This window comes from Podarcis gaigeae, assembly GCF_964106915.1.
Source record: "Podarcis gaigeae genome assembly, chromosome: 1".
NCBI classification, from domain to species: Eukaryota; Metazoa; Chordata; class Lepidosauria; order Squamata; family Lacertidae; genus Podarcis; species Podarcis gaigeae.
The window spans coordinates 135,172,506-135,199,742 of record NC_139678.1 but is presented as its reverse complement, the minus strand read 5'-3'; the positions used below and the strand labels follow the sequence as shown (position 1 = coordinate 135,199,742).

The 27,237-nt window shown below is 41.9% G+C and overlaps 1 protein-coding gene across 3 annotated transcripts in view; it reads right to left on the bottom strand.

Annotated features, from left to right (window-relative positions):
- Positions 1–2,959: 2,959 nt before the first annotated feature.
- The window catches only part of BARD1 (BRCA1 associated RING domain 1), a 61,939-nt gene continuing 37,661 nt past the window's right edge, over positions 2,960–27,237 (bottom strand). For all 3 annotated transcript variants that reach the window (XM_083707593.1, XM_083707594.1, XM_083707595.1), the window contains 5 exons: positions 21,274–21,382; positions 18,034–18,169; positions 15,827–15,919; positions 5,578–5,675; positions 2,960–4,212 (listed from right to left, as the gene is read on the bottom strand). In XM_083707593.1, coding sequence (XP_083563719.1) covers positions 3,880–4,212; positions 5,578–5,675; positions 15,827–15,919; positions 18,034–18,169; positions 21,274–21,382 — 769 coding nt within the window. In that variant the 3' untranslated portion in view covers positions 2,960–3,879. The remainder of the gene's footprint in view (positions 4,213–5,577; positions 5,676–15,826; positions 15,920–18,033; positions 18,170–21,273; positions 21,383–27,237) is intronic.

The window sequence follows — 27,237 nt, the reverse complement described above, 5'->3', positions numbered from 1 at the left end:
CTGAATTGCAGGAGGTGAGAACTGAACGGTTAATAACATGCAACTGGGTTTGTGCATACTCTCCCACTGCTCACTGATTCATGGTCCAAATCCATGAGGATTAGGACATGGTACAACCACTGGGCCCTCACTGGAGGGGAAACTACACTAGTGTAAGCCCCACTCTTCCAGCAGAAGTTCTTCCACCTGGCAACAGGCCGCCTGGCGTGTAGAAGTCACACCTACCAACAATCCACCCAGCATAACCAACCAAAGGAAGGGGCTTGATGGGGCTAGGCTGGGGGAGATCCTGAGCCGCCATAGCCATGCGCCCTTGTGACTGGGTGGATACTATGCCAGCCGAAAGGGCAGTGCGTGGGGACACGTCCTGTAGGAAACAATGGGCTGCCTCTGATAAATGAAAAGCTTTGAAGCAGAAACTGCTTCCACGTGTCTAAAAATTCTATTTGAAAGCTGAAAGTTTTTATATGTATGCTGCAGGAGCTGCCAAGGTTCTGTATCAAAAGGCCAGATTCTGAAATTCAGAGTGTGCGCATCATCACATTGGTTCCTTAAGCATGCATAGGTTGTAAATTCTAAGTTCTCTTAATGAGAGAACTCACCTCTCAAGTGTGTTACAACAGAAAATTGATTTTACATAATAAGAGAAAGCTACAACATCTCTTGTTCTCTTAAGTATAGTTGGTATTAGTTCAAAAGAGCCCCACCTCTCATGCTAAAATCTTCAACACACATACAAACAACTTGCCACAGCCACAAAGCATGCACATTTTTGGAACTGGAAAGAAGTTAACACAAAATGCTGCACTGAATAATAGGTGGCACCTTGTTACCTGTTGCTGTTTCAAACATCACCATGCTGCATGGTACGGCCCCTCCTCTCTCTTCTCAGCAGGCACTGACACTTCTCAGATACATCAGACTTGACCTCCTGCTGGGAGTTAGATTGAGACAGAGAAACTACTTGTTCCTCCTCACAAATGAGGAGCCTGTTTCTTCTTTTCCAAAAAAGGCACTGTATATACACTGCACTCTGCTATTCTTAAGGGTGACTTAGCACTAGTTAAACCACTGGTAAAACTAAGTTTATTCTGTACAGTGACAGAATAAACCTCTCGCGTACGCAGGTGTAGCACCCCATCCCCTGGAAGCCAGACCCACAAAGGGAAAACACAACAACTTTTATGGGATTAAAATGGGCCACAAGTGTATTAAATTCAGATGTAGGAAATATTGGCATAGGCATGGGTGTGTATCCCTCTCAGTCCCCAGCCAGGGATCTGAGGCATGACAGGGTCAGTTAGGGGAAGATGGGACCAGGGCAAAACACAAATTTACACAGCTGGTCCCTCTCTGAATGGCTGAGGGGAGCTCTATGGCCCACCTGCCATGCACTTATGGACAGAGATGCCCTCAAGACCCCTTTAACGGGGTATCCTGTTACCACTGCCACAAAAAGTGGATGAGTCACCATTTCACCCCTTCATCAGACATAGGACTAAAGGATTCCGCCTAAGGCCCACGCCAAAGTTGTGACAATTGCTATGGGGAAGACTAAACCTGCAGAGCAGGGAAAATTTCTTCCTGGCTCTGAAAAAACAGCAACCACTGTACGCCCAAAGCAACACCTACATTCCTGTAAAGGAAAAGGTTAGCCTGTAAGAAAAGCGAGATTAGAGGGAGGGCTGGGTAGGTGATGCTCCTGGACCGACTGCGCTGCTGTTGGCTGCCCAGGCCCCCTTTTAAGCTCTGTGAGCGGACCGGAGAGAAGTCTCCCTCAACGTGGTCCCTGCTGTTGCCCTGCCTCCCAGGCTGCCAGAGATAGGCTAAGGTTTGGCGAGAACCAGAAGCCACTGCGACGGCCAGGGAAGCGTAGTAACAGTCCAATACGAAAGGTGTGGCTGCAGGAAGATGGAGGAGTCCCATGTTGGGTTGCAACTGGTGAATCGGGTGAGTGGACATTATACTCCAGCTTCAAAATTTGGCTGTTTCTGTTTTTATTGTGGAGGGAAATTAGCAGTCCACTATGGGTGTGATCAGCCTGTCAGATATTATATAGACATATAATTAAACACTATTGCAAAGATTTATTGCCCACCAAGGATTTGCTTCTTATTGAATGCAGTTCTTCATCTTAAGGGATGAGATGAGCTGTGAAACATGGAGCAAAATGACTATTGCCTTTATTTTTTGGCCACTACACTATTTATTGTATCAAGATTTTACTTCACAGATGTAGGCCTAATTCTCATTGAGAGTATTAACCTATCTGTCTTTTAACTGCAGATGGGAACTCACAGGACTGAATACTTCCCTGCACATAAATAACTAGTATGTCAGGGAGAACAGTTTTACCCTAGCCTTCTGCAACATGCTAGTCTCCTGTGTGCAGGATTTATTTTTTAAAAATGCTGGGCGAAACATGCTGATATTGCCAAGGTTGTAGGTTTGATCCCCATATGGGATGGCTGCATATTCCTGCATTGCAGGGGGTTGGACTGGTTGATCTTCAGGATCCCTTCCAACTCCACAATTCTCTGGTTCTATGTGAGCTCTCACCTACATTCTGACTTAGTAAAGCCTAGATACAGGTTTCACCAGGGACCCATATGGATGAATGTTGCCTAAGGATTATGCTCTGCATTCAGAAGCTTTCATAGCAGCTCAGGGTAAATGAAAGGCTCTCTGGAATGAGGCATCAAAGGGAGAAAAGGTATAGAAGACGCTGCACTCATTCTTTCCCCTAAAACTAAGCCCAAAAATGCACAGAGGTTGTCAAGCATTACTTGTGGTGTGACAGCTCTGAGCTGTAGCAACTCTCCAAATGAGCAGGGTCTTGGAGTGGAGATGGATTTACTTCAGTATTGGCAGATGACTGGAAGGATGGTGGGGCGATTTGCCTGTCTCCCCCAACCTGCCACTTACACAGCATTCATACATACAAAAAGACTCACAGAGCAATGCTTCAAGTCATGATTTATCACTGATGACATACTGAACATAATCGCAGCATAAGAAAGAACACAGAAATCATGATTACAAACATAAGAATAACCCATTTAAACATTCGGCAAAAGCAATGCTAGTGTCTGTTTCACTATAAGCAAAACAGGGGGGAAAGCTTTAACAACTGTTTCAGAAGGTAGTTTATATCATTGCCTGCAGCGCTTTATCTAATAAAGAGATTAGAGCAGCCAAAGTGATACTGGTGGGTTTTAAAAGGCAAACACAGGATTTCAGCGTAAAATGACCATAATTTCAGAATATGCCCCACAATAGTAAGCACACAGGAGATATTTTGTGCAGACATGTGCTAAAGGCTTAAAAATGTTAGTTTTAAATTGACTTGTGTGCTCAGAAATTTACTCTACTACTGCTCCTACTACTACTATTATTATTATTATTAAAACCAGCAATGATAAACTGCATGCAAATTGTATTTCAATTCAGGAATGGAAAAGCTGAGGCCCTATAACTCAGCTGGACTACAACTTCTTCAGCTAGACTACAACTCCCATCATTCCTGATCACTGGCCACGAGGGCTGGTGGGAGCTGGAATCCAGCAACAACTTGAGGGCCATACCTTCTCACCTCTGCGCAAACTCAGGTCTTAATTTAAATATTACTGCTATTAGAATCCTAACTAGAACTAACATTTCAATTGATTCTCCTTTAAAAAAAAATGTCTGCCACTAAAGGAGTCTAAATTGTATCAAGTCTAACTAAATCTGGAATGTGTGTCCTCCACCCCCAAAATAATGATATAAATGAAGTGAATCTGTTGCTTAATAGTTGTTTCTAGGCTGGGGTACATAATTTCAATGTGTCTGAAAAGCAGGGCGGAGCTAAAGATTCTAGCATCACAATGCTGGAATTTTTTATTTCTTAACAGGTAATAGCCGAAATGACACCACGCAGTCTATAAGCCACTTAGACGGTGCCTCCCAAACCTTTCCTTGCCGAATTTTCTCTGGCTTGTAGTTAGAAGAGCCATCGTAGATGATATACTGTGTGCAGGAACTCTGGTCAGAAGCAATCTCAGCATGATAGGCTACAGTATTGATTGTCTGTGTCACATCACTATCCGATTTGGGTTTCCTCAGCAGTATCTGTCCTCCACCTGCTTTCACTAATTCCTTCAGATCATCTTTTTTGTGCTCCTTAAACATCCCCAAAAAATAGAAGTAGCAGCCATCAAACAACTTTGGTAACTGAAATAAAGAAAGGGGGGAAATATGGAGAGTTGGTCACAAACAAACAGCCAGATTTTTAAAAACCGGAAGCTGTAATACCGTTTCCTTACAATACATCTTTCACTCTCTCTGTGTGTTGATGTCCAAAGTCAAGTCCCCCATCATACTCTGTATGAGCAACAGTCTTAAAAACAGCAGCTGGCTCTGGCCCACCTGTCACTCTGCCAAGCCACGGGCTGATGTAGCCGACATGGTTGCAAAGTAACTGCTTAGCAGGAACGCAATTGCTCAGCAACAGAATACTGACAAACAGCGCAACTTTTGTTTGGAAAATGAGGTCAGATTGACCGGGAAAAAATACCGTTGAAAGGAAGTTAGAGAGGAGACAAGAGGCAGGAGCCTAAGGGTGGTAAGGGAGGCCAAGGACTAAGAATTGCTTGCGGGGGAGCGTTATATTAAATAGGGGAGTTAATTGACAGGAAACCCCAAGGAGGGTGGTGGAAAAGGGCAATAGGAGATATCATGGTCTCAGCACCCCTAGGAACATGAAGAGGAGTTGTGCTATGGTGTGGGAAAGGCGGGAGACAGATAGAATGGACAAACGTTACAATATAGAGCAGGGTTGTCCAATCGGTCGACCGCAATCAGCAGGTAGATCCCTGGATGATTGTGGTTGATCTTGGGATGCCAATTGATCATGTGATAAAAAAAACAACTTAAAGTCTCCGCCCCCCACTGCCCTCGCTGTGTCTTGGGAGTTGGACGTGCCTGATATAGAGTATCAGAACAGAAATGGTTGTTGTTGGGAATTCATGCAGAGAGTGCGAAGAGCTGAATATCATACACTGATGAAAAACAACCACCCAGATCTTAGCCTCTAGTCACATAATTAACTAAAAAGGGTTACAAAGTACTCTCAAGAGATTTCACAACCAAGAAAATAACCAACCAAGAAAGCAAAATAGGAAATTGTTTAAGCTATATTTCCCCATTTCAGATGCAATTTCTTCTCAGTAAGAACTGAAAACTGGTACTTGAGTGTACCAGGACAAAAACACTAAACCAAAACCCCTGGGGTACCAAGGGTTGGTGAAAGGTGAAAGCTTCAGCTCTTGGTGGTTCAGGCAGCATCTTGTATAAATGTTTCCCAGACTTACCTTGAAAGCACTGAAAAGTTTTAGCAGCATATATGACAACAGAAATCCATTAACAGGTCAAAATCGCTTGGGTTAGCAGCTATACACTACTTCTCAAAAGAAAGTGCTGGAATAAAGTATACACCTTTACTTCCCTTAGCCTGCACAGGTGGAAAATAGTAAAGGGCTACAACAACGTCATATGGGCTACAAAAACAAACTTGAAGGTTAACAAAGTAGCTCTCACCAGCTGCTCTTTGTTCAGTCGGCCTTGGCGTGGGCCACCATCTATTTCATACTTCTCTTCTTGCTCCCGAGCACCTGTCTTCAGGCAGGCATCTACCCCTGAAATTTGGAAGAAAAGATGGACAGAGGAGGAAATGTAGTGATTTATTTTATGTTGATAAAAAAAACCACTGTAGGAAGCGATAGCAACACTAGGAAAAGTCATCCTGAAAACAAAAGGCAAAAATCAAACCCTGACAGAATGACCAGATATGGAACAGAATGGAATATGGTTGGCTTGAAAGAAGGACCTTATGTCAAGCAACTGCTGCAGTCTATGCTGAAAAGTTTCAATAAAAAATAAATTAAAAGAAGGGAGGAAGGAGGAGAGGATAAATAGCAGGAGTAGAAGACCTTCTTTGTTACACTGCATGTTGCCTTATACAAAGTCAAAACATTGGTGCAGTAGAATGGCTGGCAAAGCTCTTCAGGATTTCAGACAGGAGTTTTAAATAGCCCAGCACTACTCAGAGATTGAACCTGGGACATTCTGCATACAAAGCACATGCTCCATCACTGAGCCACAACAACACTTTTCTCAGGGCTGAGTGGTAAGTCAAAAGCTTCTCGACAAAAGGGTTTTTATTTTATTTTAAGTAGGATTTGAAGGAAGAGATTAGGCGGCAGCATCATGTTGGTGGCTCTGGGAGACATACAGCAAAGAAAGAGCAGAGTTGTTTGATGGAGAAGGGGACCTGAGAAGCTTAAGAAGAGAATGCCATAAGCAGGCAGATATTGAGATATTTCACATGGGAATGAATGGCCATCGTGTGGGCAGTGCCACAGAGGGCCTTAAATGGAGGGTGAAGGTGTTTGTGCTTGATCCAGGACTAGCAAGAGTAGGGATTTATGGAGGGGACATAACACAATCTAAACAAAAAAGATAGGTGAATAGTTTTGGAAAAATCTTTACAGGCATTGAAATAACTGCAAGTCAAAGTGTGTGTACCTGAGCTTGAGTGCCCACCCTTGATGGCTAGGTTTGCTTTTGGATTTCTATTTCTGGACAAACTCTGCTAACCTGTCAGTTGGCCTTGATCATGATTTTTAGCACACTTATTCTTTTTGCACTTCAGATAATTAGTCCTAAGAGGAATTATGTTTGAACAGATGATGGGTTTGGATTGCTGCATTAGAAATCAACTTTAAATAATTCAGTTTTGCATGATGGGGAAGGGTGGGAGTCAGCTTAGCTGACAGGGCTTGCAGGCAATGAATGCACTGGTGTTTTATATAGTACTGTCTCCGTATCATACAAACATTGTTCAAGAAGAAAAGCAAAAGGTCTGGTATGAATCATGGTAGCAATGTAAGGGTTAACTGGCTTGGCTATAAAATTCTACTTGCACAAGGGGAGTCTTACCAATTTCCCCCACTCTGGCTCCAGCTGAGAAACTTCTGAGCTCAGAAGCTTTGGGAGAAATGTGGGTGCAGACCACTGGATTGGCCGTGGCAGGGATAGGAAAGCAGCACTGTCTGCACAGAACACCATACAATTATCTGCATTCAGGCTATATTCTTTACAGCACCTGATGCAAGTAAGAAACTTCCAGCTTAGAAAAACATCAAATTATGATGGTAACAGTATGAACAATGTGAAACAGTACAGTAGGTCATACAAAAGGTTCAACTTCTTTCTTCTTCACTACTTCTATGTAACTCTGATGCATTATAGTAACTACTATACTGCTAAAGGCACATAAATTCATTTGTGGCAGTGTCGTCTGCCTCTGCTGCCTTGGGGCATGGCTTCTATATTCATTCCCATTATTTCATTGTTGTGACTATTTCTGGGACTATGCTAAGGGTAGGATACAGGATACATTATTCTACAGCATCCAGGTTGAGATTAAGCTTCACACATTGCTGAGTTTTTGCCAAGAAGGAATCAGAAGCACAAATTATAATACCAGCAGCCTTCTTTGGTGCCCATAATGCAAGTAGGATGTTTTGTTCTTTAAAAAAGAAATTCTTAAATAATGGCTGCATTTTAGCTATGAGATTTTGGAGATACAGTGGTGCCCCGCAAGACGAATGCCTCGCAAGACGGAAAACTCGCTAGACGAAAGGGTTTTCCGTTTTTTGAGCTGCTTCGCAAGACGAATTTCCCTATGGGCTTGCTTCGCAAGACGAAAACGTCTTGCAAGTTTGTTTCCTTTTTCTTAACACCATTAAGAACACCATACAGTTGCGACTTGACTTTGAGGAGCAACTCATAGAACGCAGTGTACATAGTAGCCTTTTTTGAGGTTTTTAAAGACTTTGGTGATTTTTGAAGCTTTTCCAAAACTTCTTTTGCAGCCATTTGGTAAGTTAAGCTTTTAAAACTTTTTTTGGGGGGGGGTTGGATTTTGGGTTGGGGTGTTTGGAATTCAAGGACTTGGTGTTGGGGAGGGGTTTGCAAGAATCTGGAAGCTTGTGTGTTTTTTTCTGCATTTTTATGATTTTCTGTGACCATTGGGCCACTTTGCTGTTTTTTTTAAAAAATTCTGGATTTGAATTTCTGTGTGCTGGGTGGCTGGGGGAACAGTTGGGGAGGGGTTTTCAAGAATCTGGAAGCTTGTGGCTTTTTTCTGCATTTTTATGATTTTCTGTGACCATTGGGCCACTCTGCTGTTTTTTAAAAAAAAATTCTGGATTTGAATTTCTGTGTGCTGGGTGGCTGGGGGAACAGTTGGGGAGGGGTTTTCAAGAATCTGGAAGCTTGTGGGTTTTTTTCTGCATTTTTATGATTTTCTGTGACCATTGGGCCACTCTGCTGTTTTTTAAAAAAAATTCTGGATTTGAATTTCTGTGTGCTGGGTGGCTGGGGGAACAGTTGGGGAGGGGTTTTCAAGAATCTGGAAGCTTGTGTTTTTTTTCCTGCATTTTTATGATTTTCTGTGACCATTGGGCCACTCTGCTGTTTTTTTAAAAAAATTCTGGGTTTGAATTTTGAAATGCTCTTTACAGTATGTGTGACTTTAAAGAGCACTTAATAAACTCTTGTTGTACCAAATTTGGCTTTGTTTGGACTTTTTTTGACCATAGGAACGCATTAATTGATTTTCAATGCATTCCTATGGGATTTCGTGCTTCGCAAGACGAAAAATTCGCTAGCTGAAAAAATTCGCGGAACAAATTAATTTCGTCTTGCGAGGCACCACTGTAGTTGCAGCATTCAGTTATCCAAGCATTGATTTGTTAAGTTAAATCAACTGTAAGCATTGGCTCAATTCCAACATCTAATCACATGCTAAGAACATTTAGTGTTGATAATGGAATCACAAAACATACTCTACCACTGTTCACTGATTCATGATCCAAATCCATGAGGATTAGGATATGATACAACCATTGTGCCTCACTGGAGGGGAAGCCACACTTCCAGCAGAAGCTCATCCATCCAAAAAAAGGACTGACTATGCTAGTGGCAGCCAAGGTAACTTTGTCGCAAAATTGAGACTGAGGGAGCAGAAAAAGTAGACTTGGAATGCACTGAAGTCCCTGGCCCTGTTGATTCCAGAGAGCCATGCTCCATTTTTAACACAAACACTGAGCTGTCTTGTTGGCCCATCTTGCTCAGTTCTATCTGAGGTCTAGTTCAGTTTTGCTGCTCGATATCTTTTTTCCCCCTGGCAGTTCCAGGATCCCCAAATTATCAAAAATATTTTGATGGCTCTAATTCAATGTATTTGTTTGTTTATTTATTTAGACAATTCTAATAAAAATCAGTTAAAATGTTAAAATCGGAACTCAGTTAAAATGCCTGTTGGAATAAAAATGGAGCCTTCTGTAAGATACTGTAAGTTTGACAGGAAGGGGGGTTGCCTGACATTGATTGGAAGGAAGTTCCCTAAAATTGGGCCCACAGTACAGAATGCATATACATCTGAGCCAGTGGGGACTCCAAACAGTAGTTTCCCTGAAGACCTCAATAACCAAGCAGGGGAATAAGGAATCAGGTAGAGCCTTAGGTATCATGTTCTCAAGGGCCTTCTAAACTAATGCAAGAACTCTGAACCTGGCCCTGTAGCATATGACCAGCCAGTGCAAGGTTTTAAACACTGGAGCTATCTGCTGGCGATTGTCTGTTCCCATCAACTGTCTAGCCATAGCATTTTGCACCAGCTCAAGCCTCTGGATGAGGCGAAAGGGTAGCCCACATAGAGCACATCGCAAGCATCAAGTCTTGAGGCTGTCAAAACATAAACCACTGGGCCAGACTAGGACTGCCTAAGAACAACTGTAGTTAGCATGCCAGCCTTGGCTGGCAAAAGGCACTCCTAGTCAGAGAGGCTACCTCAGCCTCCAGTGATAAAAATGGATCCAGGAGCACCCACACATTCCAAGCCTCTCCTTTCAGATGAAGAACCACCTCAGGCAGAAGAGACAACTGGCCAAACTCCCAGACATGGGAACTACCAACTCACAGTGCCGCCATCTTCCCAGGGTTCAAGCTCATTTTATTGGCTCTCATTGAATCCATGGCTGCGCCCAACAACAGTCCTGCTCATGCCCAGGCTCTCCTGACTCAGATATTATTCTATACAATAACATGTGCCTGGTCAGCCATAATAAACACTGGGCTCATGTATTCTCTCTCCCCACACCCCAGTACAGTGATACCTCTAGTTAAGAACTTAATTCGTTCTGGAGGTCCGTTCTCAACCTGAAACTGTTCTTAACTAGAGGCGTGCTTTCGCTAATGGGGACTCTTGCTGCTGCTGCACTGCTGGGACACGATTTCCGTTCTCATCCTGGGGCAAAGTTCTCATCTCGAGGTAACTCTTCCAGGTTAGCAGAGTTTGTAACTTGAAACGTTTGTAACCTGAGGCATTTGTAACTCGAGGTACCACTGTATTCATTTAATGCCCTGGCTTCAGCATTCCAATCACTGTTTAAATGAGTTCTTCAGTATCAAACCAGGAAAAAATCAATAGTGAACACTTGCAGATACTGATGTCCATGACATGCTGGCATGATGTGCTGACTTAAGAGTGTTGTGCTGTTTGAAAGAATTTTAGGAAACATTAGGTTCTAGATGAAACCAAGGGATTCAGCTGGAATCCTATTGCTTTCAACTAAACTTAGGCAAGTTGTGTCTCTAAGCAGCACCCATTATGTCCTTTCCCAAGCACTTATTTGCTGGCACAGCAAGTCTTAAGATTGGATCATAAAATGTTGTGTGCGCACTCTGATGAGATTTATTTCTCAGTTATGTCTAAGTGGACTTTGGCAATTGCCAAACAGAAGGTATGATAAATAAGCAAGAGTATGAGGGGAACCATTTTTCCTAGACAAATGTTTCATCAGCAGGAGTCCAATTATTTGTTATAACAATCTTTAATGTGTAATGACTCTGAAGAAGACTAATAACAAAGACTGGTGGGAACAGATGGAGCCATGGTGTTAATTACAGGCACTTAGCTGCATCAGACCCCATGAGTTATTCCTAACATTTCCCACCAGGGAGGAGAATCACTGACTTTTTAAAGTAGCATGTTGCTTACTAAGCTCAGAATATTAAGAACTGGACTAATAAGTAAATCCATATCTCATTAAATGAGTATAAAACTCTATGTTGGATGCATTTTTTGAAAGTGGTACCACACTCCATCTATGAACTGGAGAGAGGCCTGAAGTTCCCCACTTCATTGGTGTCAAGATCGGTAGGCACCGATCCATGACTGGTGCAGAAATTTGCCAGCTGGGTTGCTCACCAGGGCAAGATGTTTTGAGTATATTACACCGATCCTGGCCCAACTGGCTGCCAAATAGTTTCTGGGCCCAATTCAAAGTTCTGGTTTTTACCTGTTGTTGTTGTTGTTTAGTCGTTCAGTCGTGTCCGACTCTTCGTGACCCCATGGACCAGAGAACGCCAGGCACCTCTGTCCTCCACTGCCTCCCGCAGTTTGGTCAAACTCATGCTGGTAACCTCGAAAACACTATCCAACCATCTCGTCCTCTGCCGTCCCCTTCTCCTTGTGCCCTCCATCTTTCCCAACATCAGGGTCTTCTCCAGGGAGTCTTCTCTTCTCATGAGGTGGCCAAAGTACTGGAGCCTCAGCTTCACAATCTGTCCTTCCAGTGAGCACTCAGGGTTGATTTCCTTCAGTATGGAGAGGTTTGATCTTCTTGCAGTCCATGGGACTCTCAAGAGTCTCCTCCAGCACCATAATTCAAAAGCATCAATTCTTCGGCGATCAGCCTTCTTTATGGTCCAGCTCTCACTTCCATACATCACTACTGGGAAAACCATAGCTTTAACTATACGAACCTTTGTTGGCAAGGTGATGTCTCTACTTCTCAAGATGCTGTCTAGGCCTGTCATTGCCCTTCTCCCAAGAAGCAGGCGTCTTTTAATTTCGTGGCTGCTGTCACCATCTGCAGTGATCATTGAGCCTAAGAAAGTAAAATCTCTCACTACCTCCATTTCTTCCCCTTCTATTTGCCAGGAGGTGATGGGACCAGTGGCCATGATCTTTGTTTTTTTGATGTTGAGCTTCAGACCATATTTTGCGCTCTCCTCTTTCACCCTCATTAAAAGGTTCTTTAATTCCTCCTCACTTTCTGCCATCAAGGTTGTGTCATCTGCATATCTGAGGTTGTTGATATTTCTTCCGGCAATCTTAATTCCGGCTAGGGGTTCATCCAGCCCAGCCTTTCGCATGATGAATTCTGCATGTAAGTTAAATAAGCAGGGAGACAAAATACAGACTTGTCGTACTCCTTTCCCAATTTTGAACCAATCAGTTTTTCCATATCCAGTTCTAACTGTAGCTTCTTGTCCCACATAGAGATTTCTCAGGAGACAGATGAGGTGATCTGGCACTCCCATTTCTTTAAGAACTTGCCATAGTTTGCCGTGGTCGACACAGTCAAAGGCTTTTGCATAGTCAATGAAGCAGAAGTAGATGTCTTTCTGGAACTCTCTAGCTTTCTCCATAATCCAGCGCATGTTTGCAATTTGGTCTCTGGTTCCTCTGCCTCTTCTAAATCCAGCTTGCACTTCTGGGAGTTCTCGGTCCACATACTGCTTGAGCCTTCTTTGTAGAATTTTAAGCATAACCTTGCTAGCGTGTGAAATGAGTGCAATTGTGCGGTAGTTGGAGCATTCTTTGACACTGCCCTTCTTTGGGATTGGGATGTAGACTGATCTTCTCCAATCTTCTGGCCACTGCTGAGTTTTCCAAAGTTACTGGCATATTGAGTGTAGCACCTTAACAGCATCATCTTTTAAAATTTTAAATAGTTCAGCTGGAATACCATCACTTCCACTGGCCTTGTTATTTGCAGTGCTTTCTAAGGCCCATTTGACTTCACTTTCCAGGATGTCTGGCTCAAGGTCAGCAACCACACTACCTGGGGTATACGAGACATCCATTTCTTTCTGGTATAATTCCTCTGTGTATTCTTGCCACCTCTTCTTGATGTCTTCTGCTTCTGTTAGGTCCTTTCCACTTTTGTCCTTTATTATGGAAATCTTTGTACGAAATGTTCCTTTCATATCTCCAATTTTCTTGAACAGATCTCTGGTTCTTCCCATTCTATTGCTTTCCTCTATTTCTTTGCATTGCTCGTTTATGAAGGTCTTCTTGTCTCTCCTTGCTATTCTTTGGAAATCTGCATTCAATTTCCTGTATCTTTCACCATCTCCCTCGCATTTTGCTTGCCTTCTCTCCCCCACTATTTGTAAGGCCTCATTGGACAGCCACTTTGCTTTCTTGCATTTCCTTTTCATTGGGATGGTTTTCGTTGCTGCCTCCTGTATAATGTTACGAGCCTCCATCCATAGTTCTTCAGGCATTCTGTCCACCAAATCTAAATCCTTAAACCTGTTCCTCACTTCCACTGTGTATTCATAAGGGATTTGACTTAGATTGTATCTTACCGGCCCAGTGGTTTTTCCTACTTTCTTCAGTTTAAGCTTGAATTTTGCTATAAGAAGCTGATGATCTGAGCCACAGTCAGCTCCAGGTCTTGTTTTTGCTGACTGTATAGAGCTTCTCCATCTTTGGCTGCAGAGAATATAATCAATCTGATTTCGATGCTGCCCATCTGGTGATGTCCATGTGTAGAGTCGTCTCTTGTGTTGTTGGAAAAGCGTGTTTGTGATGACCAGCTTGTTCTATTGACAGAACTCTATTAGCCTTTGCCCTGCTTCGTTTTGATCTCCAAGGCCAAACTTGCCAGTTGTTCCTTTTATCTCTTGACTCCCTACTTTAGCATTCCAATCCCCTATAATGAGAAGAACATCCTTCTTTGGTGTCACTTCTATAAGGTCTTGTAAGTCTTCATAGAATTGGTCAATTTCAGTTTCTTCAGAAGTAGTTGGTGCATAAACTTGGATTACTGTGATGTTAAAAGGTCTGCCTTGGATTCATATCGAGATCATTCTATCATTTTTGAGATTGCATCCCAGTACAGCTTTCGCCACTCTTTTGTTGACTATGAGGGCCACCCCATTTCTTTTACGGGTTTCTTGCCCACAGTAGTAGATATGATGGTCATCCGAACTGAATTCACCCATTCCCGTCCATTTTAGTTCACTGATGCCCAGGATGTCAATATTTATTCTTGCCATCTCATTTTTGACCACCTCCAACTTACCCAGGTTCATGGTTCTTAAAAGGCTCAGGACAATACCTCAAGGACCAGTTCTCTCCATATGACTGACCCAAGCTGAGGCCCTTCTTTGTGTGCCCCCTCCATGAGTCCAGAGAGCGACAACATGAGAATGGGACTTTTGTGCAGTGACTCCCCTGTTTTTTGTTTTTATTATTATTATTATTATTATTATTATTATTATTACACTTCTATACCGCTTTATATTTTTTAATATGTATCTTTATGTATCTTTAGGCGCTGGGCAAAAACTTTTCTCGATAAACAGGCCTTGGGCTGATTAAACAATCTATGGCTTTTTAAATGTGTTTTTATTATTAACAACAACAACAACAACAACAACACCACCACACTATGGTCAAAAGACTGATGCACTGGAAAAAAATGTGTACAGCTCCATTTAATCAATGGATTGAATATATGACTACACTTGCAACTTATGAAGAGATTGTTTTATAAACATAGACTTTTCATGGACGAGAATAATGTCCTCTGAAACACATTTATACAAACATAGTAGGTTTAAAATAAACATATATGCATTCAGATAATGATGATACCTATGTATTAGGTAAGTATATATGGAATTGTAATAGTTAACTCTTATAATGATGTAGTATACCTTTTCTTTTTTCCTTTTTCACATTTTATTTTTATTCTATGTTGTTCAATTAAACTGTTCTTTAAAAAATCTTGAACTTCACTCATTTAAACTGTGTGCCAAATCTTTTCGGGCAGCAACTCAAAGGAGTAACCCTGAATCTTAAAAACTGCACTTCAGTGTGTCATAGCACATCAATAATGAAAACGACAGAGCAATTAATATGGAAAGGGGTGGTGCTCATTTGGCATTTGAAAACAGCAGTTAGATCTTTAGCATCAGCTAAAAAAGAAGATATAGGAAGAAAAGCAGTTCTACTTACATCTATAACCTGCTCAGCCACAGCATGTGCTGTAATGCTCTGATAGTTTGACTTTACTCCTGAAGGCATACTCTTCCATTGTCTCCTGAGACAGGCAGATGCCAACAACCTCAGGTGGAAGCAAAGCTCTCAGCCTCCGGGATGTTCCGCTCATCAGCAGATTCATTACAGTGGTACCTTGGGTTAAGTACTTAATTCGTTCTGGAGGTCCGTTCTTAACCTGAAACTGTTCTTAACCTGAAGCTAATGGGGCCCCCCTGCTGCCGTTGTGCCGCCGCCGCATGATTTCTGTTCTCATTCTGAAGCAAAGTTCTTAACCCGAGGTACTATTTCTGCGTTAGCAGAGTCTGTAACCTGAAGCGTATGTAACCTGAGGAACCACTGTATTTTCGTTCTTTTCCCCTTAAGCTGTCAAATGTCTTCACTAATAAACCAAGCAGTTAACAGCTGCATTCCCTACTTACAAGCAAAAAGCTCTGATTAACTCAGTGGCATTCCATTAACAATGATAGGAGGCACTACACATTTTCAACAGATGGAGTAACATTTAGCACTGAATTCTTGTCATTCATCTAACAAAGAACCCCAGGCTTTTAAAGCATTATTGATGTATTCATATTGTCTTTACCCCTTATGTCAAAACATGTACATTTTTTGTCACAAGACCATCTGGTTACTTACACTGAAATGTCAAGATCCAGCATCCAGTCAAAACAGCCAGCATGCACTTCATAGTACTGCATGTAGAATTCTCAGGGATAACAACATGTGTCACTAAAACGGAAGACAGATTATATGAAGCCCCAGTAATATTAACTACCGTATTTTTCGCTCTATGAGACGCACCAGACCATAAGACGCACCTAGTTTTTGGAGGAGGAAAACAAGAAAAAGAAAATATTCTGAATCCCAGAAGCCAGAACAGCAAGAGGAATCTAGCTTCTGGGATAGCCTCATGCTGTTCTGGCTTATGGGATAGCCGCACGCAGCCCCTCCCGGGCAGTGGGAGGAAGGCTCCTCCAAGAGCCGTGCTCCCTTTAAAGAGCGCATGGAGCATATGTGTGGCTCTTTAAAGGGAGCGCTGGGCGGAGCCTCCCACTCCGTAAGACGCACACACATTTCCCCTTACTTTTTAGGAGGGGAAAAGTATGTCTTATAGAGCGAAAAATACGGTACTTAAGCCACATATCATGTAAGAAAATGTAAGATGCAAGTCAGATCCCTGTTTAGGAGTCACCGCTGCTATTTCAGGTCCATAGGAAAATGCCATTCAATGGCAACACATCCTCACACACGAGTGGAGAAATAATGCACAGGGAGAGGACCAATAGTTTTCTAGGCTGGCTGCTTTCTGCACCCCATGGGGAGTTGATCTCTCTGACCTTGGGGGGAAGGCTTGGGGGGGGGGGGCTGCCATACATCAGCAGACCATCACACAGAGCCATTTGGAACTTGGCTATTATTTTGAGGCTTTCAACATCTCTCTTCAGAAGCCCATAATTAAGTTATTAGACAAGTTTTTAAATGCAGCGGGACATAAAAAAAGTAATCAATAAATGATAAACATAATGATGTACATCATTCTTCTGAAAGTACTCATCCCATAGAATTGAAACAAAACTAGAATCCTATCGCAGGCATCATTATTCATACTTGGAAAAATTGTGAATGGGCTAAGCATACTCACCCGGAAGTACTTCCTTCCGAAACACAATTATTGTATGCAATCATTTATAAGACTATTTAAAATGCATCATATGGGCCAATTGTATACTACAAGACACAGTGCAGATGAACGTCCAACTAATGACATGTTTGCTCTATGGGGGTGAGGGCTGCACTCCCTTTCTCCAAAAAGTAGCCCCCACATGCAGCAAGGCTCACAGGAATTTTGAAACTCAGGTATTCAATGTAGCAGTAAGATTTTTTTCATCTGCACAAGCCTTTCTGCTTTTCAGATGAAGCCATTTCCCTAGTCCTCTGCCCCCTGCCCAACACACTGTTCTGGGGGTTCTCCTGACCTTCTGGGGTAGATATGGGAAGGTGGGGAGGAGAGGGAGGAACTCCCACAGCACTCGTGGGAACTGTGCTGGCTTCGGCTAGTGCAACAATTTAGTTGAATATGGTCCATAGAAATGACAAAAACGGGAAAGGATGGGAACCAACTAGACATATGCAAAGAGCTTTTCTGGGTTTACTGTGTAATCCTATGCATGTTCATTCAGAAATAACTCACAGGAGAGCGTGCATAAGATTGTAGCCCTCATTTTGTAAAGCAAATACAGCTAAAATATATATCCCCTATTTTTTCAGTTCATAAAATCCAGGTCTAAATAAAAAGCTCTACATAGGCCATGATGCAAGCTTGCCAATTATGAGTAGAAAGCACTTCCAGAGGTGCAGAAGAGGAGGAAATATTCCTTTCACCAGCAGCCCAAAGTGTGGGGAGGGCGAGAGATGAAAAATCCACTACACTTTAAACCCTGTCTATAATTGCCCAGAGATAGGAGGTCTTTGAGAGATGAACTTTGGCCTAATATCTCTGCATATCCTCCTTAATGTACAAAGGGCATTTTCAGAGACCAGTATGAAACACAAGGAAAGGGAGGAAATGTCCTCAGAAATTAGAACGTTTGTGACTGTTAAGGACCGTTTGTTTAACTAAAATTATTAAATTATTAAATTTATACACCGCCCTTCAGCTGAGAATCAAAGGGAAATTTAAATATATAATATAATAGCAAACAAAATACTACCCCGTTTGTTTGTTTGTTTGTTTGTTATTAATTAATTGTTACTATTTTAATTAACATTTTGAAAGTGAGGTTCTTAAGTCCTTGAACAAACTAAATTTAAATAAAAAGGGCAGAGACAGTCATAAAACTTACCTGTGCTGTTAAATGCCGTACATATTCTAGCTTTCAGAACCTTTGCCAACTTACTCAACAATTGCTGCTGAACTGGATTAAGACCACTTCCAAGGAGAACAACAGGTCCTTCTCTCGGCTGATTTAGGCTTAATTGCTTTGCAAGGACAAAAAGGGGAAAGCGTCAAGTCCTACATAAAGCTAGCATCTTTTCCTTTTGAAGGAGCAACTAATCTCTACTTGACATTTCTATTAAATAAGAAATAACTATTTTGACATGAACATAATTCATGGGAGCACTGCAGGACGTAAACAGACAGAAAAACAAATATTGATGAAATCTAACAATGCAGCACTAAAGGGACAAAAAGGGTCTTATGGCAGTTTCCAGTCATTTAAGTTTTACATAGCTGGCCTTCTGAACCTAGCAACAATTTTAATAGGAAGATATGTGAAAATGTCTTGGTGAAATTCAATGGTGTCTGTGAGTGAGCAGAACAGATTTCTGCTTGTGTTCCTCCTACTGCTTCTCCACACACACCAAAACCTACTCTGGAGGATTGGGGGACCCAGAGTAGATTTTGGGAAGAGCAGCGAGCTGCAGGGAGGAGGAAAGGAAGGAGACATCCCACTGCAAGAGCTGTAGTCTCTCATATGATGCCGGATTCCATTGCCTGTGAAAATCAGCATAAAATTATGAGACAAAATACACCCATACCAGAAGGCAGAAGTGTAAGCCAGGGACAGCCAACGACTGGTCCCCAATGCAATTTTACCTGGTCCTCAGTAATTGAATCAAGGTGCATTATTATTAATTGCATTGATATACTGCCCTTCAACCAAAGATTGCAGGGCAGTTTACGGTATAAAAATTCAAAATACATCACAAAACAACAACTAATAATAACAACCTCCACAGACACATTTTACAGGCCATAGATTGCTCAGCCAGACAAAGGCCTGAATGAAGAGGAATGGTTTTGCCTGGTGCCTATATAGATGTAGCTAAGAGTTCGCATGTCATTTCAATGGTAAGAAAAATAAAATAGTTTTGCAAGATGTAAGAAATGGAGCTATTGAGTGCTGCCTTTTTCTTCATTTCACATGTACTGTATACGTAAATACAAATAATTGTGTACAATGTTATGGCTGAGCTCTTGTAATACACTGGCTGGGCCTTGCTGCTACGTGTTATCACCTTTTTAATGGCTCCCGATCAGTCATGAAGCCTCAGTTTAGGCAGGATGCAGACAGTAACCATCCCTCGTGTAAAGACCTGAGCAAAATAAATTTTGCCTCCCCTGAGAATGTCTAGCACAAGCTAGGCTCTCCACAGATACAGCTGTCGCTTCTTGCATTGGCTCCCAGTATGTTTCCGAGCACAATTCAAAGTGCTGGTGTTGACCTTTAAAGCCCTAAACGGCCTCGGTCCAGTATACCTGAAGGAGCGTCTCCACCCCATCATTCTGCCCGGACGCTGAGGTCCAGTGCCGAGGGCCTTCTGGCGGTTCCCTCATTGCGAGAAGCGAAGCTACAGGGAACCAGGCAGAGGGCCTTCTCGGTAGTGGCGCCCACCCTGTGGAACACCCTTCCAGCAGATGTCAAAGCGATAAACAACTACCTGACATTCAGAAGACATCTTAAGGCAGCCCTGTTCAGGGAAGTTTTTAACGTGTGATATTTTACTGTATTTTTGGTTTTTATGGAAGCCACCCAGAGTGGCTGGGGAGGCCCAGCCAGATGGGCGGGGTATAAATAATAAATAATTAATTATTATTATTATTATTATTATTATTATTATTATTATTATTATTGCAGTCAGTTCTGTGACCTGTGGCAACTCCATTCATGGAGATTCCAGTTCATATGAGGACACATTCATGAGCATTTAATGATAAATATATGTATAGTAACATAAGGAACTGGATCATTTTAAGCAAATGAGGAAATTGTGCAGGACTTTTTAAAAAAATGAAGCTGGCTAACCCCTCTATCAGTACATAAAAGAATCTAACTCGTGCAGATTCTTACAGCACCTAACCTCACACATTGCATTTGCTTTCTCACATCCTAGGCAGTCATTTTGAAGGTAAGTGATTTTGAAACTTGTCTGCATGTAGCTAGATATCACACCAACACTGCAAGTAGCTAGGAAGCCACTATTCCACTTTACTGGACTGTTCCATTAAATAGTATTGTCTGTTATGGCATTAAATGACATATAAATTATCAATACTTTCCCAGAGAGGAATATGTATTATGGCAATATCTTCTTTCCAAGTTCAAAAAGTACCTGTGGGGAACAGAAGGTACAAACTTCGCCAGCTTTCCAAAACATACAGCGAGCCTTCACATATGATGGAGGGTCCCCACTTCACACAGTTGCCCTCCATGAGTTGGTGGTGGTGGAAAAAATGGTGGAATGGAGCTAGCACACTCATCCCACAGTCCCATTTTCCAAACCCCAAAAGGCAGCACCTAAAGACAACTGCTGTCGGCAGCACAAGGACAGACCACAGCAGCTCTCTCTTAGGGCCAGAGGGGTGATGTATCCACTGGGGCAAGGTCCACTAACTCATCGGGATCTAGGGCTCCATGGCAGGAGCGCATTCAGCAGGCTTTTGAACTGACATTTGCTTAGCCACATGTGGTGAATCAGAGGGGCAGTCTTCTGGTGAACAAATAAGGAAACTTCTATGGAACAGTGTTAAGTAGTTACGGTACCTTCTTTCAGGATGACAGTTTGCTAAAAAAGATTTTAAAAACATATGTATACAGTACGTCGGTAAGTGGACTAAGAAAGCTTTTGGGGGGAATTTATTGCCAAAGAAAGTCCACTGGGTCATTTCTGTGATGGCTTTGACCTAGTTATCAAAGAAAACACTTTTGCCAGTTGTGTGGAATTTTATGACTCTTGCATTCACAGTGCTGCTATTGGCTATGCTATTCCCCTTAGTATTTAGCTACTTTACCTGTTCCTAATATGCTTTTATATTATTACTACCCCTGTATTGGTTAATTTTTTACTCTGTTTATTGATTGGCTATTATTTTAAATGAGGTTTTATGCTTCTGCTTCACAGATTGCCACCTAACTTCTGTTGTTTTAGTTTTTGTGTGGCCTTTATTGTTAAAAGTTGCCTTGAGTGCTTCAATTTCTGCATTATACACAATCAATAAAGCTAAGTTTAAAACATAATTCCAAAGTTCAGTTTAAAGGAGGTTTTTTTAAAAAAATAATAAAAAAGGTTTTAATACTTACTTCTGGACACCGAGTAGTAGTAGAAGAGTCATTCTTTGCTGGGAGCATCAGAAGTGATTTCATATTTTCTGTTTCAGCATAATCCACAGGTTTGTGACCAAATATATTACTAATAAAACAAGGACAGATGGATTTCAAGTAAATAAGGGTTGTGACTGAACTCTTAACTATCTCGAAACAGTTGCACTATATATTTTCTGCCTTCTTAATATGCAGTTTACAGCAAAATTGAATGAAAACCCAATTAAAGCACTAAATTTAGGACAGATGGATTTAGCATAACAAGCGGCTGCATTCACCATAAAAAGCAGGAGGTGGTACACAAGCTTGAAACTTTGTAATTAAGTCAGTCCTTGCCAATGATCTACTGCTTGCACACTCATCACACACTGATTGGAACTTCTGATATGGTGTGAATTCAAGCTTTAAAAATACAGAAAGCGTATTCACTGGATCAGAAAAAGGAAAACCATTTTCTAGAACATTGCCCAAGAGTTTTAAGTGGCTTTCATTCCCAAGTGGTCCTGGGCTGCGTCTCGTTTCCTTTTCTGACTGAGCTTGGAGGCATGGGGCTCTAAAGGAAGACCACCACCCAAAGATCCACACTGCCATCGGCTCCAGCTCAGCCACCAACTTGTTTGCTCTTCTAGCACACGCAGCAGCCCATGAGCTCGGCTGCTGCTTAACAATTTTACTTAGGACTTGGCTCACATCTCATTTCACAGCGTTGCCAGCCTCCAGTGACATCAGTAAGACGGGAGCAGGTTATATTATAAATGCGTCTGATGAAAACAGCAGTGCTTAAAATCCTTTTCACTCTTGGGAGTTTCAAACCACTAAGGACTGCCGTGTTGCCTCTATTTCAGTATAAATCACCAGCACAGTCATTTGGCCTCACTTTAATTTAGGGGCTATATTTAACATCAACTGCTATAATAGACTTCAGATGACATACCCAAAAGAGAAAGTAAATATTAGTTTACATATAAGAGCACTGGCTTAACACCATCCCTGACATGTGAAGGAAGAGACCACAGCTCAGAAGAGTTTAATCCCTAACATCTCCTGTTAATAGTCTCTCGTAGAGCAGCTGGAGGAGGGGCCTGAAGGAGGAGTTTGGATTTGATATCCTGCTTTATCATTACCCTAAGGAGTCTCAAAGTGGCTAACAATCTCTTTTCCCTTCCTCCCCCACAACAAACACTCTGTGAGGTGCGTGGGGCTGAGAGACTTTCAGAGAAGTGTGACTGGCCCAAGGTCATCCAGCAGCTGCAGGTGGAGGAGCGGGGAAGCAAACCCGGTTCACCAGAATACGAGTCCACCGCTCTTAACCACTACACCACACTGGCTCTGAAGCTTCAGAAAGCAGCTCCCACTGAGGACAAGGCCAAAAGGATCAGTTCTGTGATTTTATACACTTTCACCTGCAGGGGTGCTGCAGCATCCACAGATGCTCAGTGTTTCTCAAACTTGGGTCCCCAGCTGCTGTTGCATTATAGTTCCCATCATCCCTGACCACTGATCCTGCTAGCTAGGGATGATGGGAGTTGTGGTCCAACAACAGTTTGAGAAACACTTGTCTAAGTAGACATTTTGATCCAGACACTTACCAAGTAAACACCACCCATTTTGCATTTTATTTTATTTCTTCCACCTTGGAACCCAAGGCAGCATACAGAGCGGCCAGCCATCCAGGTACTGACCAGACCCACATCTGCTTAGCTTCAGCAAGGTAGCAGCCTCATGTGCCTTCAGATCATGCTCTGAATCACTATGGACCCCACAAGCAGAATTATGCCCATGCTCCCAGATTACAGCCAGGCTCTGGTGCTCAAGCCGTTGAAGGGATATTCGTCAGATTTATTTAAATCGTGCAAAATATGTTGTAAAAAGTAGTAAGAGAAGAATTAAGGGAATCAGTGTGGGGCAGTGGTCAAGGTGCTGAGGAGATCCAGGTTCAAATCCCCAGTCACTCATTGGGTGACTTTGGGCCAGTCACACACACAGCTTACCATACCTCACATAGTTGTCATGGCAGGGGAGCAAGGAGCAGGCAAACACACAATATCAAAGCCATGCTTTAATATTTATATTTATTTAAGTATAATATGCAGTGTTGATCATACTCAGAGCAGACCTGTTTACATCAATGGAATGAAGTCTGCTTCAACTTGGAAATCATTCTAAAACATTTATTATCAACAACTGTGTCCTATAAGACTACAGAATTGATGAAGACTCAGTAATCTATGTAAGATGAAAAGGACACAAGGCCAACAAGGAAGATTACATTGCCTAGATGGTAGGATATTGTTATTCGGTAAAGAATGAGGTGTTCAGTTCAACCCTCAGTTTAACAATTAAGGATAATTTTATGTAATTACATGAGGAATTAGGCACAAAGTGAACTTACTACGTGAAATATCTTGTATATATTTCCTAATAAAAACCTAGCATTGGCCAATGCTAAAGGTAGCCCCTTAAGCTAAGAGAATCTCTGGTGTTCGATTTTTGTATTGCAGTTCAGAGCCGCATTTTTAAAATAGCATTGTGAGTGAGAAGTCAACAAAACTGCCATGGAAAGCATGTATTGCCTATGACTGAAGGTAAAATATGAATATTATTAACTAGCAGCAACTTTAAGAACTGTGAATAAAACATTTGTTGGACAAGTTCATTGATTTTGTTACGTCAGAAAGAACCCAACCAGCAACCCCGCTTTGAAGCACAGCAATTTATAGGTAGGGATCTATGAATGATCATTCAGATGACAAAATGATCTCACAACACTAAGGTTAAGGGCAGACTGAACAGAGTTGAACCGGGCCACCATTTTATTTTCCAGTTTTCATGGGATTTCACTGGCTGGATTTAAATGGACTCACACCACATATGAAACACTTTGCAGAAAATACTTCCCCATTCTACACAATAGTAACTCAGTAGCAGCTATGCCACAAGCAGATAAAAGTCCATGGCCATAAGGGGATAGAAACTGTGGCCAAATGATATATGGAATCGCAAGGTACAGTCAAGTGAAAAAGACAAGTAAGGATTGTCAAAAAGTTTCCAAGCAAAGGGAAGACGTTCCTTCTTCAGATTTGTTGTTAAAAGCACTATCTGGTCCTAAACAAATGCTCCCAACAACTCGACTGTGTTCAAATTCAAACTTGCATTGGATGGAACCCATTATTCTACGCAGAAAAAAGGGAACAAGACAGCTTTTACCATTGTTAAACTTATTGTGCATGGGGAAAAACTGGCAAGACAGTCCATCTGAGTGAAAGCCTTTATGAGCAACTGAAATTGCAAATGCAGAGAGCTAATTTTTCACGTCACTTGGCTGGCTGTGAAGCAAGACAGACAGGAAATTCAAGGGAGCAAACACATAAAAAAAATCCAGTTATAAAATATGAATTAGCTATGTGCAGGAGATTAACTTTAAAAAAATTAACTAGGCCAACAGGGCAATTAATAGGTCCACTGGTCCATATAATATTTTCTATTTGTAGCTTCACATCTCTGCTAAATGGAGAAAAGGTTAAAAAACTAGGAAAGCAGTTACTAAAACTTGACAATTTCCAGAGAAACATACATTGCAGTGGATGCTCAGGTTGCGAATGTGATCCGTGCGGGATGCATGTTCGCAACCCGCAGCATTCGCAACCCACAGCACTGCTTCTGCGCATGCGCGACTACCGAAACCCGGAAGTAACTTGTTCCGGTACTTCCGGGTTTCGGCGCGTCTGTAACCCAAAAAAACGCAACCTGAAGTGCCTGTAACCCGAGGTATGGAGTGTATCTGCCTTCTGGCATTTTCTTACAGAATAAGATTTTTTTGGGTGGGGGGTGGGGGTGGGGAATTAATCTTTGCTCTCTTCATTTAAGTTCCCGAATAGACATTTTGGTTTTCCTCATGGAAAACAAGATGCACGTGCTTAAAGCCTATATAGGCATGCAAGTTATTATACTGGTTGGGATTCAGAGAGCTACTTTAGGCATATCAGAGAGTTTAGACATATCTAGCACACTTTTTTTTTTATTACCTTACTTTGAACAAATCAATATCTGCTTCCCTCGGTTTCAGGCTAATGGCACCAAGGGTTGCTGTTCCAAGGGGTGCAAACTGAAAGTGGTCTTGTACTCAGAGAACTCGTTTTAACCTCTCAACCTACGTACTTTCTATGTCGCTACTGTAATGTTGCAATTCCTATCATTTGTGTTAAAATTATTTTCAGACCTAAAATTGTATTTCAAATACATATCTATGTGCACACATAAACACACCCACACCCACAAACACACAGCCTTCTATCAGTAAATCCCAAACCAATAAACACATACTTCTAAAGGTCTTAGGGCCAGTTTCAGAAGTAGTACAGGTGACTTCAACTATTTGGGAAACTAGCCACCAAGATTGCTAGTTTAACATTTTTATATAATTATACCATTTTAATATATGTATTTTAGTATTTTACATTGTTTTAACTCTTCAATTAATAGTATGCTTAACGTATTATATTGTGTTTTATGTGCTCTGTTTTCTTCCTATCTTCTCTACTAGTTATTGGCCTATATATATATATATATATATATATATATATATATATATATATATGCTCTTTATCACTTACATATGGCATTTAGGAGGCATTGCCAAACAGTTATTTCCTGACCACTAATGAGAAATTATGTCTTGGGGGGGGGCGGCGCTATCAAATGCAGGCTGGTCATTGACACCAAGAGGTGACCACAAAGAGAAGTCACTTCAAAACCTGCATTTGAAACATTTCTCAGGCACAGTGTTCACCACAATCAGAAATGAAGAAGCATACAGAAGTACTAAGAATTTATATAAACACACTAGAAAAGCACAAACACATTTTTAAAAGGTACCTGAAGGCCTGATATTCTTAAAATAGCTAGACTGCTATTTGAAGAGCCTGGCTCTGGTGGTGCAGGCACTTGCAGATGCAGGGAGCCTGATGACAGCACAGGCAGGCTGAAGTAGCATATTGTACCTCAGCAGGGACAGATAAGAAGCAATATTAAGGTGCAAGACATTTGGGGCTTTCTAAGTTTAAGGAAGAGAAACGAAACAGAACCACCCCATCAGATCTTTCATCTCCCTTTGAAGAAAGGGAGTTTGCTTTCCCTCCTCATCTCTCCCCATACCTTTTCTTTCTGTGTTATGTCTTTCAGATTGCAGGTCTGAGGAGAGCAGGGATTGTCTTATTTCTGACCTCTGTAAGTCACTCCAGGAGCCTTTTTTTCTCCAGGTGAAGAGTGGGATAAAAATGCTCTAAGCAAAACTAATAACATGACATAAAGGTCCCTGGGAAGCTTCCGGCAAGTCAACTTCCTGTCAGGTTTTTCTTCCCTGAAGGGGTAAGCCTGTGACTTGGCTATACACTTTCAGACTACAGCCGAGTGTCCACATGATGAGATGTCCCTCCATACAAATTCCCACCACACAGAAAGTGAGGGGAGGAATTCAGGTTGCCAGATGGAACAATCCCCTCTCACCTCCCCCTGTGCGCTCTTCTGGGGTTCTCTTGGCACACACCCCTGAACAAATTTTAGATGGCATGGGAGGAGGAGAGCCCTGTTGTGTTAGTGGAAGTCCTTGCACTTGCTGCTACCAGGATTTGTTAGCTGAATCTCACCCACGATGTCTGGGTCACATAAGGGTCTGGTGACGTCTCTTTCAGTGTATCTGAAGAAGTGTGCATGCACATGAAAGCTTATACCCAGAACAAATTTAGTTGGTCTCTAAGGTGCTACTGGACAATTTTTTAATTTTTTCCCAATTGCGTCAGACCAACTAGACCACCTACCTGAATCTGAGGTGGGGATGACGGCATTGTTCTAAGCCTAGTTTTCTCCCTGGCTTACTATGTATAGGATTTTTTTTAATTAGAGGGGGAAACATTCTACCTGCAGGATGAAGCAGTGCACTTCAGT